The sequence below is a fragment of the Pseudonaja textilis genome, chromosome 14 (genome assembly GCF_049901715.1).
Source record: "Pseudonaja textilis isolate UNSWEBS1 chromosome 14, rPseTex1.2, whole genome shotgun sequence".
Taxonomy (NCBI): Eukaryota; Metazoa; Chordata; class Lepidosauria; order Squamata; family Elapidae; genus Pseudonaja; species Pseudonaja textilis.
The window spans coordinates 1,885,265-1,900,028 of NC_142003.1; the positions used below are offsets into that span (position 1 = coordinate 1,885,265).

Sequence of the window (14,764 nt, forward strand, 5' to 3'; positions counted from 1 at the left end):
AGGCGCCAAGACAGCAGCGCTCACAAATCTGGCCGGTCGTTGGCCCGAGTCAGCGCTTAAAAGCCACTCGGTGGCTGGTTAAGCCAAATTCATCATCCTTAAGCTGCCCGGGGAAAACCACTCCGTGATTAGCCTCGGATTTCATTTCAGGCCCTCTGTGGCCACTAAAGCCACGTGCCGAAGCCGAGGCGGCCGGATATAAACGGTCCGTTCCTTCTCTCTCCAGAGGTGGAAGCAATTTCCGAGGTGAGAAGCTGGTGGCTTGAGGGGGATTTTGAAGCTCTGGCCGAAGTGGAGACGGAGAGAGAGAGAGAGAAAAAGAGAGAGAGAGAGAGAAAGAGAGAGAGAGAGAGAGAGAGAGAAAGAGGCTGGGAAGGCAGGTACATCCTCCTGGGAGCCTCACCTGGTCCTCCCCAAGGTGCTTCAAGGGCAGCCGGAGGGGCCGTTGGCTTGCCCAGCGGAACCGACTGGAGATCCATTTGTTCTGAAATAGCAGCATAGGCTTAAAGCAGGGGGTTGGACTAGAAGATCTCCAAGGTCCCTTCTGACTCTGCAGCTCTATTCTAAGATAGAGTGCCCCTAAATAAAGGTGCTCCATCTGCTAGGGTGACGATTGGCTAATTCCATCTCTTGGGGGTGGTGGTGGGGCGGGCAGGTTTTAATTTTGGCACAATGGATTGTTACTAATAATTCTTCCCAATTTACTCCTTATACTGTCCTCGACTCACAACAGTTTCACTGAGTGACCGTGACTTAAAGTGACTTGGGACCGTTTCTCAGTTATGACCTTCGCGGCAGCCCCACGGTTTCACGTGATCAAAACTGACTGACTCATACTTACGACCGTTGCTATGCCCCAAGGTCACGCCATCCCTCTTTTGTGACCTCTGGCAAGCGAAGGTGGATGGGGGGAAAGCCCGATTTCGCTTAACAACCGGGTTATTGGCTTATCGAATGCTGCGATTCGCTTAACGACACGAGGCGAGGAAGGCCGTAAAAACGGGGCAAAACTCACTCAGCAAGTGTCTCACTTAACCACAGGTTGGTCTCAGTTGTGGTTGTAAGTTGAGGATGACGATCCGTATTATTTAGCCGCAATGGAGCAACCCGCCCCCCCAAAAAACCCAGCGGAAAATCAAAAGGAAGAGTTGTATATTTTTTGGAAAGAGCACGAAACACAATGTTTTAATTTTAAAAAGGGGTAAGAAAAGGAGACCGTTTGGACGTTCTACTGCCAAAGTTTCCAACCTTGGCCAACTTTGAAGTCTTGCGGGCTTCAATTTCCCCGAATTCTTGGAGTTGAAGCCCACAAGCCTTTAAAAAGCTGCCAAGGTTTGTCACCCCTGTTCTATGGGACGGAATCTGATCCCCAGGAAGGGTTTAACAAAGCACCCCCAATATCTGTTTTTTTTTTAAAGCTCTGTATCCTCAAAATCAAATCACTCCTCCTGCTCGGCCTGTGACCACCGTGGATGAAGGAATGTGAGGATGGGGAAACATCTTCCTTCTCGATCAAGCCAGGATCCAGAAGGGAAACCCATCCTGGGATCCTTCCAAGTCTCTTCTTCCGTCGGAAAACTTCCAGCTCGTGGATGTTGGCCTTGTCCACAGAAGGGCCAGCCGGCCACCTGAGACAACGTCCGCCTTTGGATCTGCTGCTCCACCCTTCACATCATGGCCTCCATGTGCAAAATCTTCAGGGCTTCTGAGATCTGGGTGCTGGTGTCCATCTGTCCGTACATGCCCACCAGGAAGGCCCTCTGCAGCAGGGCAGCCGCGTGTTCTGGGGCCGGGGGGCAGGGGGGGGAGGAGAAGAGGGGAAAGGAAAGGTTAGAGTGAAACGAGACACCTGAACGCTCCTCTTTAGCTCAAGGGTGTCTCTCCTTAGGATATTCCAAGGCGCCTGGGATGGTCCCCCCACAGGTGCAGCAGAAGCAGTTAGATGGCTACCTTCCGGAGGTAATGGAGTTGTAACGTGGGACACATTGCAATTCTATGGCTTCGTTTGGTGGTGGTTTTATTATGCTTTTATCTTCATTTAAAATTTTATCTCCTATATTGTATTAGCCACATATTATATACCTCTCTCTCTCTCCCCTTCTCCATTTATCTATCATCTACCTCTATTTCTATCTATCTCTCTATCTCTATCTATCATCTATATTTCTTTCTACCTATCTACCTATCATCCATCTATCTCTGCCATCTATCTACCTACCTACCTACCTATCATCTATCCATCCATCCATCCATCATCTACCTCTATTTCTCTCTCCCTATCATCTATTTCTCTCTCTCTCTACCTACCTGCCTACCTATCATCCATCTATCTACTTATCATCCATCTATTTACCTACCTATCATCTACCTCTATTTCTATCTATCTCTCTATCTCTACCTATCATCTATATTTCTCTCTCTACCTATCTACCTATCATCCATCTACCTCTGCCATCTATCTACCTACCTACCTATCATTTATCTATCCATCCATCATCCGGCTCTATTTCTCTCTCTCCCTATCATCTATCTCTTTCTACCTATCTACCTATCACCCATCTATCTACTTATCATCCATCTATCTCTGCCATCTATCTATCTACCTACCTATCATTTATCTATCCATCCATCCTATTTCTCTCTCTCCCTATCATCTATCTCTTTCTACCTATCTACCTATCACCCATCTATCTACTTATCATCCATCTATCTACCTAGCTACCTACCCACCTATCATTTACCTCCATTTCTCTCTCTCTCTCTACCTATCATCTATATTTCTACCTACCCACCTACCATCCATCTACCAATCATCTACCTACCTACCTAATCTATCATCTACATCTACTTCTCTCTCTCTACATACCTATCATCTACCTACCTACCTACCTGTCCGTTCATCCATCCATCTATCCTAATGCTTTATTTAAACTAACTTTGTGTATCAGTGATTGGATAACGTCCGTAAAGGCCGCACGCTAAATAAATAAATAACTCCTCCTTTTAAAACAAGAATCGTTTACGACCGATGGATCACAACCGTTCAATGTTACGACAGACCTGCCTTTATTAACGGATGCATGGTTTATCCCGATGCTGTATTTCAGCGTTTTCTCTCACCCACCTCAAGCCTTCCCATATTCTAGATAACAATTCCCATTACCCAGATGATCGATGGTGAGGAGTTATGGGACATTGTAGCTCAGCTCACCCAGGGAGCCACCTTCTCTTTAGGACCCCTTTGCAAGGCTGGGGCTTTGGGTGCCAGGTCAGATGAGAGTCTGGACTCACCTTGGCAGAGCAGGGTGTATTCGGGCAGGTTTCTCAGGGCGGTCTGGACAACTTCGAAGTCGCAGCTGCCAAGGCAGTACATGAAGGTGGGCAGGAAATCAGCTGCAATGCTGCAGGTTTGCAAAAAGGAAAGGAGGAGAGAAAAAAAGAGACGTACACACACAAAAAAGGAACGGAGGAGGGTAAGAATCGAAGGTAACCTTTGCTACCTCAGGCCGGCCAGACGGAGGGTTAGAGGTCTTTTCTGGGGCTGGGGGTTTCTCCTCAGAGCTGAGCCCTGACCTCCTCTTAGCCCCCTCCCCTCTGGGCCCCAGTACCTGGGATTATTCTGAATGGAGCGCAGAGCGAGGTTGAAAGCCAGATTCCGGCAAGCTTCCTCTTCGGAGTTCATCAGTTTTTGCAAGTGAGTCTGAGAAGGGAAGAAAAGGGAGGGAGGGAGGGGGGAAACACCTGGTGAGCATTGCCAAGCCCTTGTGCCGAGTTCGATTCTTGGGTTGTTTGCAGAAGTTTCACAAGACAACTAGGGATGATCATCAGTGCTTGACAGGAGGGGGATTTGCAGAGGGGAGGAGGAGGAGGAGGAGGAGGAGGAGGAGGAGGAGGAGGAGGAGGAGGAGGAAGCCTGCTGGAGTTTTGGTGGTCTTTGAGCTTTCTTGCAGATATTTCAGTACCCAACTAGGTAACATCATGTGCTAGAAGGGAGTGGGGTTTGCAGAAAGGAGGAGGAGGGGGAGGAAGAGGAAGAGGAGTGGGAGGAGGAAGAGGAAGAGGAGGGGGAGGAGGTGGTGGTGGAGGAGGAGGAGGAGGAGGGAGGAGGACTGTTGGGTCCTTAGTATTCTTTGAATTTGGCTATTTTCTTCATTATCCTGCTAGGTGACAACTTCAGTGCTAGAAAGGAGTGGGCTTTGCTCTCTTTTTACAAGCGGCTTGCCCTGTCAGAGTTGGGGGTGTGTGTGGTTTTCTCCTCGGTAGTTTTAGCAAATTCTATTTGAATGTAATATATTAAACAGACCCGTAAACTACATTTACACGCCATTCGGAAGAGACAATAAAAAGCTAAAAAGGGGACAACAAGACCAGAACGCATCTTATCCAGCAACCAACAGACAAGCAGGGATTAACCCCAGACAAACAACCAATCAAGCAGAATACGATACTCTAATCAAGGCGCCACCAAAGGGAAAATAGCACCCCTACCAAAACTGCCATGGACCCGGGGGGGGGGGAAATCCCACAGGAGAAACCCCCAACCAAAAACAGAGGAGGAGGAGGAGGAAGACGAGGAGAGTTGACCTACAGAGAAAAAAGCAAGGATTTCCGGCCTCCGCCGAGCCATCTCGTCGATGTCGGTCAGAACCTCCAAGATATCTAAGAAATGGAAGGGAAAGAAGGGAACAATTTGAAAGCGATAAAAAACCCAAAGAAAATGGCGGGGGGCGGGGGTGCTGTCGATTCACAGGCCTCTTTGGGATGCTCAAAAAAAAAAAAACAGTGCCAATTTACAACGGGCTGCCTCATCGGTTGGCAGCTTTTATTGGCTGTAGACAGACTTCATCAAGGCAGTGTTTGTCGGCCTTGGTTGTTTTAAGAGGTGTGGACTTCAACTCCCAGAATTCCCCAGCCAAGCGGGGCTCGCTTTCACTTACCCTCGACGTTCTGACCCCTGGACAGGCTCTTCATGTAGGGGGCCATTTCAGCCGGGGTGAGTGGCGTGAAGAGGGAGACGCTGACCAGGGGCAAAGATCCAGCTGCGGCCTCATCTGAAACCACACGACGGCGGTAGAGAAGTCTAAGTGCTACCGCCGGCTGACTCTGCCCACTGCCAGCAGTTTGATCCTGACTGGCTCAAGAGTGATTCAGCCTTCCGTCCTTCCAAGGTCGGTAAAATGAGGACCCAGATTGCTGGGGGCAAGAGGCTGACTCTGTAAACGGCTTAGAGGGGGCTGTAAAGCAGTATATAAGCCTTAGGGCTGTTGCCCTCCCTTCCTTCCTTCCCTTCCCTTCCCTCCCAGAGGTTAGAATGCAATATTACAGGCTAACTCTGCCCACCGCCAGAGGTTCGATCCTGACTGGCTCAAGGTTGACTCAGCCTTCCGTCCTTCCAAGATTGGTAAAATGAGGACCCAGATTGCTGGGGGCAAGAGGCCGACTCTGTAAACCGCTTAGGGAGAACTGCAAAGAACTGGGAAGCGATATATAAGTCTATGGGCTATTGCTAGGTACTTCCTAGAGCAACTAACTTCCACTCCATTGTACTGGTGAGGGATCTGGTTTGTACACAAACCAAGTGTCCTTCGATCACTCAAGAGCTCCACTGGCAAATCCACCAGGGTTATGTGCTTTAGAACCAATGAGGTGACTCACCTCCCAACCATCTGCCCACAAAGACCCCGAGACTCACCGTTCTTTTCATCTTCAGCTCCCCGATCCGAAGCGCCAGCCCGACTGGGCAGGCTGAGACCAGCCAGAAGAGATTTCAGCATCGCCAGGTCGTTGTTGTCCGAGGAAAGGTCACTGCAGAGAAGCCAAAGGTAAGTGTGGAGGCCTTGAGCAAAACTGCCCCAGCTCTTGGGCTTAGCCTGTCAGCTTTGGGAGCCGTATTGAGACCAGAGGCTCCCACACTGCCACATTTTGAGCATAGGAAAATGGGAAGGGGGAATTTCTTGGACTGTATGTGGTTAGACGTAATAGCATTCTTTTTCTAAGTCAAGGTCATGTTATTTCTGCACCTGGGTGAGGGGAAGTCTCATTGGGATGGATGGTGAATTGGCGCATGTGATGTGATGATGGGGGCAGGGGGTGGATTTATAGTGTTTTTTTTTTCTTATTGCAAGGAAACCCAGAACTTTCAGATTTGGGATTCCCCAGATGTGCCAGTTTTCTATCCAAATAAAAAAAAAAGAACTTTTGAGAAGATGCCTGTCTCGGAGTTATTGGTTGGAGTGGAGGTTTTCTGGAATGCGGACACAGCCATCAACGCCCAACTGGGACCCAGACAGGAGACTTACTGGAGGGGACTGGAGTGCTTCTGCAGGAAGGAGACGGCGGCCGGAGCATTGGAAGTGATGTACTTGTGAATGAACTGCACGAATTTGGTGATGAAGCAGGCCAGGTGGCGAGAAGACTTCCGGTAGCTCTGAAGCAAAAAAAGAAAGACCGAGCACAGGTGAGGGGCCTCTGAAGCAACCTGGGGAGAACTAGGATCTTCTCAGGACTGTCCCACACAGACAGACAACCTGGGTTTGGCCTGGACCACTTCTGAGGAGCCTTGGTTGTGTGCAGAATGTTCGCCTTTTTAAGAATGAAACCCGTTTCTCCAAAGAGAGATGTCCCAAGTCCTGCTCAGAAGTAACCAGGATTCCCGGCTTCTATGAACTTTGCCTAGGAAATGAGAAGAACTGTGGGAGGTCAGGCCAGGTGCCCTTCTGGGGAGGCCTTGGTGCTATCTCAGCTTGGCTCATGTGATTTCTATGGTTTATGGTGTTGCTTAGTTGGGTCATGGAAGGTCTGCAAGAAAACCACCAAGCTCAGAGAGGACTAAGGACCCCATAGCCCTCCTCCTCCTATCCTCCTCCTCTTCCTCTCCTTTTCCTCTCCTCCTCCTCCTTTCTCTTCTCCTTCTCCATCCGCAAGCCCACTCCTCTCTAGCACTGATAACATTCCCTAGTTGGATCATGAAAACCACCAAACTCAAGAGAGCACTAAGGACCCCATAGTCCTCCTCCTCCTCCTCCCCTTTTCCTCCTCCTCTCCTCCTCCTCTTCCTCTCCTTTTCCTCTCCTCCTCCTCCTTTCTCTTTTCCTTCTCCATCCGCAAGCCCACTCCTCTCTAGCACTGATAACATTCCCTAGTTGGACCATGAAAACCGCCAAGCTCAGAGAGCACCAAGACCCCCACAATTCGACCTTGAGCCCCAGAGATTCTCTTCCAAATGTCGTCCTAGAACGGCAGGCAGACAGTCTGCCCCCGGACCTGCTCGGAGCTATCACCCAACCCTGCTGGAGACGATGCCGCCACCTTCCGGGTGATTGTCCTTCTCTGAAGTGGGCTCCTGGGAAGGTGCGCTCTGCTATCCTGGCGCAGGTGTTGGTGTCTGTCTGTCTGTCTGTCTGTCTGCAGGATGTAGCCCCCCCCCCTCCCAAAGCCGCAGCCCCTCCCCTACCAGAAGCAACTGAATGAAGGAAAGGAGACAGTCCCACATCGCCCCCTGGTGCTCGTTCTGGAAAACTTGAGGCTGCAGGAGCTCCAGGATGCCCAACACGTGGAGGAAGAAGGCGAGGTGCTTCTGCTGGCGGAATTCCTGGAAATTGAGGTGGATCCGGCCATGCAGCAGAGCGGCAATCATCGGCAGGTGCCTGGGGAGGGACACGGGAGGAAGAGGAGCCACCTTAGGAGGGCTTTCTGGCAGGGGGGTGGTAGGGCACACTGTGCCGTGGAGTCGGGTGGCTGAATAAGTTTGATAATAACTTTTTTAAAAAACCCACTGCAATCTTAAAAATATCTGGAGTGCCACTTGAACGAAACCCCCATCGGTATTTTGTTGACATTGACAAAACCGTCCTCGGTCAATTGCAAAAGGCAGCTTGGCTCGGAACAGCTTACATCCTGCGATGAGACCCTGGATCCCATCAAACATCCAGACCTGCCTGGCATCCCAGTTCCTGGGAGGGCCTTTGTAGGTGGACCAAAGTGCCAAATCCAGTCTAAACGTCTGGCTGGCTGTGTGACAAACCGTAACGATAGACGACTGACACCCTCGGCATTGACAAAAACCCCCATCGGTCAATCGCAAAAGGCAGCTTGAACAGCTTACATCCTGCGACGAGACTCTTAATTCCATCGAACGCCCACATCGGCCTATCCCAGGCCCTTGGCAAGGACTCGATACGTGGATAAAACGATGCAAAATCCAGTTTAAACATCTGACTGGCTGTGCGACCAGTCATAATAAAAACATGTGTGGGGGGGGAGGAGCTCCTTTTTTTGAGCTTTCCTGCTCTTTCACACATTCCAAGATCCAAAGAAAGGGGAAAAGGGAGGGCTCCGGCTTGGAGCAGAAAGGACAAAGTCACACAATCACACCCACGCCCACAAACACACCTGCAACCTGAAGATGCTAACAAGGCTGAGTGGGGGGTTGCGACAGAGGTAACGCCTCCCGGTCTTTGTGTGGCCAAAAACCTCTTGAAAAAAAAACAACCCCCCCACGTGCCAAGGGGCCACGCACCTGAGCAGGAGGATGGGGTGAGCCACGGCCAGCTTCCGACATGCCATATTGGCGTCCCAGAGCCGGCCTTCGCTCATCTTCACATCGCCGGCATCGGCCAGGAGGGTGATGAACCGGTGGATCAGGCTGTCCAGCTGCAAAGACACGGGCGCATTAAACAGGTAACAGGTAAGAACAAAGTGGAACAACGACTGATGGGCTCCTTTTACTGGCCCACAATAGAAAGCGTCCTCCCACGGCGGTGTGGTATACTGGCTTGAGAGCCGCAGACGGAAAGACTCTACAGAGGGCGGTGAGCACAGCACAAAACACTGTGCGCTGTTCCCTGACACCGCTAGATGACCTCGCTGGGGCTCACTGCCTTAGAAGAGGGAGGAAAATCCTCAGGGACCACTCACACCCTGGTCAGCCCTTCTTCACTCTCCTACCATCGGGTGGGAGATAGAGAAGCCAGCCACACCAACAGGCTGAAGGAGAGTTTCTACCCGTGGCGGTCAAGACTCCTGGATGGAAAATAACTTCCTGTCAACATAGTAAGACAGACTTGCCCAGGGCGTTGTGCAATAAATTCACACGATGCAATAAGATTGTGTTTTTGTTAGGGAGATTCACTGGGTTAGGGACTTTCTGTCTTCGCTGTGAGTTGTGTTGGGTGTGTGTGTGTGTGCACGAAGGGAGGCTCAGCCAATCTCATTGTACACGTTGTACTCTGTCAATAAAGGTTGATTGATTGATTAACCCAGGGCTGTCCAACCTTGGCGACTTTTACTATTATTACCTTTATTGTCAGAGTTAAGGGTGGTGAGCTTCACCTCCCAGAATTCCCCAGGGTCTGTAGATATTCTCACAGCCCCCTTTTTGACTTTCACAGCCCTCCTGGGAAGGAGACATTGGCTTCTAAACTTGGGGAGAGCAACACAAAAACCCCTGCAGGACTCCGCTGCAAACTTCTGTGCCCAACCGGAGCAACGTTACCTTGCAGGGGCTGCTGTCGGTGGCCCCTTCGCAGGACAAGAGAGTCTCGGGCCTCGGTACCAAGAGCTCCGGCAGCTGAAGGTACATTTGTAGCAGGAGGTCTTGGCAGTGTCTTCCCATGGAGCTGAAACGAGAGGGGAGGATTGGAGGGCGGCGCTTCCGGCAAATCAACACGGAGCTTGCAGATTTTAGCAGCGCTGCCCCTCCCGTCCAAGGCCGAGTTCAGCTGCTGGGCTTTGCAAAAAAGACATGACATTTATTCCCTTGGAGGCCAAGCACATCTGGACGAAGGACCGCAGAAGGATCAGAAAGCAGTTTGGGGATTAATCAGCTGCGGCCCAGAATAGGCCGCCTCGGAGAGGATTTCAGAGAGACAAGAGATAGGTAGAGAGTCACTAAAGTCCAGATAACATTCAGAAGACTCGGGTAGATAGGAGGAGGAGGAGGAGGAGGAGGAGGAAGGGGAGAAGAAGGGGAGAAGGGAGAGGAGAAGGAAGAAGAGGAGGAGGAGAAGGGGAGAAGAGGGAGAGGAGGAAGACGAGAGGGGAAGGGGAGGAAGAGGAGAAGGGGAGGAAGAGAAGGCAGGGGAGGGGAGGAGGAGGAGGGGAGAAGAAGGGGAGGAGGGAGAGGAGGAAGGAAGGAGGAGGAGGAGAAGGGAGGAGAAGAGGGAGAGGGGGAAGAAAAAGGGGAGGAGGAGGAGTAGGAAGAGAAGAGGGGAGGAGGAAGGGGAGGAGAAGGGGGGCGGAGGAAGAGGAGAGGGGAAGGGGAGGAAGGAGGAGGAGAAGGGGAGGAAGAGGAGAGGGCAGGGGGAGGGGAGGAGGAAGGGGAGGAGGAGGAGGAAGGGGAGAAGAAGGGAGGAGGGAGAGGTCAAGGAAGAAGAGGAGGAGGAGAAGGGGAGGAGAAGAGGGAGAGGAGGAAGACGAGAGGGGAAGGGGAGGAAGAGGAGAAGGGGAGGAAGAGAAGGCAGGGGAGGGGGAGGAGGAAGGGGAGAAGAAGGGGAGGAGGGAGAGGAGAAGGAAGGAGGAGGAGGAGAAGGGGAGGAGAAGAGGGAGAGGGGGAAGAAAAAGGGGAGGAGGAGGAGTAGGAAGAGAAGAGTGGGAGGAGGAAGGGGAGGCGAAGGGGGAGCGGAGGAAGAGGAGAGGGGAAGGGGAGGAAGAGGAGGAGAAAGGGAGGAAGAGGAGAGGGCAGGGGGAGGGGGAGGAGGAAGGGGAGGAGGAGGAGGAGGAGGAGATTCAGCTCAATCAGACTTGCAAGACTCACTTACTGTTGCCCATCTCAAAAGTGGCCAACCTTCCGCAGGAAGGATTTCCTGTTCTGGTCTCCCGACACGCCAGTCGAAAGAGCCCACTCCCCTTTTTTTACTTATGGGGTCTCCCTTCAAGGCAGGCCCACCTCTTTCCCCACTTCTGGATGGAGGAGATCAGGTGCTCGGTGACTTTCTGGATCCTCTGCGTGTTCCCATGGCAGCAACTCAGGAGCAGCGGCAGCCGGGACTGGGTGACGGAGCAGCCGGTCTCCTTGGGGTTCGTGGACCGGCTTTCCGATTCCGCCAGGATGAGCTCCACCAAGCTCAGCAGTTCGGGGCTCTTCAGGCGCAGCACGAACTCTTCTCGGCGTTTCTACCCCGCGGCCAGAAGGGACGGATCAGGCCGGATCGGTGCGGAAGATCCAAACGGATCCAATGAAGACTCCGTTCGGACCAAAACAAAGTCAACGAACTGGATCCGGGTCTTTAAAAAGTAGGGCGGGGGTCCCCAAACTTGGCCACTTTTAAGACTTGTGGACTTCAACTCCCAGAATTCTCCAGCACGCCAGCACCCAGAAGGCAATGCGCCCCCCCCACACACCCCGCGCATGCGTGCGCAATCCCCCCTCCACCGCCCTCTTACCTGCACTGCGCCTCACAGCTGATTTTCAGCTGGTTTGAGGCCTTTTTCGGCCTCCCGGAGGGTTGAAAAAAGCCTCTGCAGGCTTTGCAGGCCAACTAATAGGCCCGTTTCGTCACTTACGGTGTTTACAGGCGCACACACGTACCTGTGGGATCCTTTGGTCTCTCCCTTGCCAGATCCGGGGCATATGAATGCAGGCCCACAAGAAATCCAAGGAAGCCGTTGGGTCAAAACTGTTTGGAGAGATCAACGTGAGGATCCAGCACCCAAAAGGGCTGCTCATTAAACAATGGTCTCTTTTGCCCAAGTCTCACTTCCCAGACCCAACCGCGCACTGCACCGCCTTTCGCTTGGGAGGCTGTTTTCTAAACCAGAACATGAGCCAGCGGTGTGCTGCAGCTGACAAAAAGCCCAACGCCATCCTAAGCTGCATGGAGGAAGGATAGAATCAAGATCATGGGAAGTGATTCTACTGCTTTATAACGCCTTGGTATGGCCACACTTGGAATACAGCATCCAGTTTTGGTCTCCACAATATAAGAAAAGATGTTGAGACTCAGGAAAAAGCGCAGAGAAAAGCGACAAACACAATTAGCGGGCTGGAGGCTAAAACATATAAAGAACGGTTGCAGGAACTGGGTATGTCTAGTTTAATGAAAAGATGGACTGGGGTGATAAGACAGCAGACTTTCAATATTTGAGGGGCTGCCCCAAATAAGACGGCGGTCAAGCTATTCCTCAAAGCACCTGAAGGCAACACAAGAAGCAACGGATAGAAACTAATCAAGGAGAGAAGCAACCTAGAACTAAGGAGGAATTTACTCAAAGTGAGAACAATAAACCAGTGGAACTGCTTCCCTTCAGACGTTGCGGGTGATTCAACACTGGAGGTTTTCAGGAAGAGGCTGGGCAGCCATTTGTGTGAAATGTTACCTATTTGGAGTTGCACTAGAAGACTTCCTAGACCCCTTCCGACTCTGTTCTTGTTTAAGAAAACCACGGAAGGGGAGCTGGGTTGGCGGAAACCCAATCCCACCCATGAAATCCACATCCGCCTGTTTGCTCTCTCCCTCACCCTCTTGTTAACCTGTCTTTCCAAAAGACCAGCCGTAGCTAAGTTGGAGAAAACAATCGAAGATCTGCTGGCACCTTCAGGGTTAAGGCAAGGATTGTGGCCTAAAGTCATGCCTGCCACGGGGTTGTAAATCACCAAAGCTGAGGCAGCAACACACACACAAGAGTTTTCTCACGACTTTGGGGAATCAAAGGCCAACTTGGACGATGAAATAGAAGAATGTTCAGAAACCGCCCGCTTTCCAACCTGCAACAAGGCCCTTCTTGACGGTTCCACCATAGAGCGAATGCCGGCTTCTTCTACCAAGTAGAACTTTCTACCAGCTCACTGGATCAGACTGTGGATTATTGGCCGGGTCCTCTACACAGGGGCGATCCTGGCAGCCTTACCTGCACTCTTGGCTTCTGCAGAGCAGAGTCCTGATGCAACAGTGAAGCGTGGTCCAGCTGGACTGGTGCGTCAGGAGCGCCAGAAGGTACGGACGGAAGGAGAGGGGCTCCGATTCAGAGGAATCTTTACCCTGCGGAGGGAAAAGGAAAGGCTAGAAAAGGGGCACCGACAAGCCAGCAGAAGCGTCCATCGGGCAAAGCAAAGATCCCATCTCTGGAACGGATCCCAATTCAACACCCCAAATGGTTCCTGCACCTTCAGTTCTGGGTCCATGCGTGGAACCAAGTTTCTTTCTATGTTTTCTGAAAAGAATCTGCATCGGGCTGCCCAGTTCTTCCTTCTGTCAACTCATAAAACATTCCTAGGCCTGTTTTAGCAGTTGCCGTAAAAAAGTGGGGGGAGGAAGGAACTCTTGGAAGAGCAGCTGAAAGCGAAAGTACATTCCAACTCTTCTCTTTAAAAGACTGTAGCTAAACTCCCGGAGCTTTTGCCCGCAAACATATTGAATTGGAGAACGTGAAAGATGACACCCAGCCTGTGAACGTGCTCAACTGGAGAATCTGGTTTGTGAGGCACCCGGCGGGGAGGGGGGAAACAGGGTCACAGGGGACCGTAAATGACGTAGGCCAGAGTTGGCTTCATACAGGGCAGGGCCAGTAGGTCACCTCTAACGAATCCTTGGAAGTTTTTTGAAGTTTGGCTCGAGAATCATGATTTAATTAGAGCGATTGCTGGAATCCTGACACCTTCCTCAACTTGCTTCAGATCCAAAAGACATTCGCTTGTGAGAAAGTTAAGGATTCTAAACTGATGACTTGCTTGACTCCGCCCTCGGGATCTGCCTCTTCTCCGCCTACACTAATCTCTTGACAGATTTCTGCAGCATCTGCTCCCAGAGATGGTGGTCTGGACCAGGCAGATTCTGCTTACACATCCTCAAAATTGCAAGAAGCCCACATCCTGCACTTGAGGGACGGCCATTTCTCAACAGATGTTGACCGATGTTCCAGACCAATCCTCACCTTATCCCGGGAGAACAGCAGCTTCTGCTGGAGGTCAGGGCAGCTGCTGACAACTTCTGGATCCAGCAACTCCAACCAGTCGATGAAGAGACCAGAGGCGCTTTCCACACTGAAGGGAGAAAACAGCCGCAGGTGGAACGATGGAACAAAGTCCCCGGAGGAGACAGGAAGGAACTGAAGACCAAGAACCCAACCAGAAGAGTCAACCCAACCTGGAGTTCTCGGCTTCTTTCTTAAGGCAGCTTTCCTGTCTGCACTGGAGCAGTAGGGATGTCACCACCGAGATGGGCCCAGAAGTAGGGAAATGGGGCGTCATCTCCGTGGCCACGGAGAAGAGGGTCACCAGCAGCTCCTCCAGATATGGCGAGCGTGTTTTGGTCAGGCCTTCGAGGACTGGAAGGGAAGTAACAAAAGGGTTCTGAGACTCAAAAGGAGAAGGACAGGCAGGGCAGGAGAAATGGGAAGAGAGGGGCAACCCTACCTTTGCTGACAAGCTCTGGATCCACATTCCACCTTTTGCTGGACTTCAAGGTGCTCACGATGGCGCGGACGGTGGAGCCGATGACTTCAGAGTTGTGGCAGAAGGCCAGCGCGTCCGCCAGGTGCAAGAACCCCACCTGGGCTGTAGTTACAGAAAAGAAAGGGCTGTGAAGGGGCACGGAAGGAAGATGGGCTCCGCATGGCAAGGGCCCCTGGTTCCATGCCTGCTAAAAAGGCTCAGAGTTGTTAAATTCGTGTGGACTTCCAACTCCTGGCTGGCTGGGGAATTCTGGGAGTTGGAAGTCCACAGATCTTGATTTGGCCAAAGTTGAGAGAAACACTGTAGAACACGAATAAAATGCAGAGTCTGAACCGAGAGCCTGACTCAAGACTGTTGAGACAGGGCTCAGACGAG

The 14,764-nt window shown here is 51.6% G+C and overlaps 1 protein-coding gene across 1 annotated transcript in view; it reads right to left on the minus strand.

Moving 5' to 3' along the window:
- Positions 1-1,135: 1,135 nt before the first annotated feature.
- Positions 1,136-14,764, minus strand: part of INTS1 (integrator complex subunit 1) — a 38,078-nt gene continuing 24,449 nt past the window's right edge. Inside the window, 16 exon segments of the mRNA XM_087912860.1 lie at positions 1,136-1,783; positions 3,292-3,401; positions 3,609-3,700; positions 4,589-4,659; positions 4,938-5,051; positions 5,693-5,805; positions 6,300-6,427; positions 7,454-7,646; positions 8,519-8,652; positions 9,494-9,617; positions 10,886-11,112; positions 11,528-11,615; positions 12,847-12,977; positions 13,870-13,978; positions 14,082-14,262; positions 14,351-14,491. Coding sequence (XP_087768986.1) covers positions 1,668-1,783; positions 3,292-3,401; positions 3,609-3,700; positions 4,589-4,659; positions 4,938-5,051; positions 5,693-5,805; positions 6,300-6,427; positions 7,454-7,646; positions 8,519-8,652; positions 9,494-9,617; positions 10,886-11,112; positions 11,528-11,615; positions 12,847-12,977; positions 13,870-13,978; positions 14,082-14,262; positions 14,351-14,491 — 2,072 coding nt within the window. The 3' untranslated portion in view covers positions 1,136-1,667.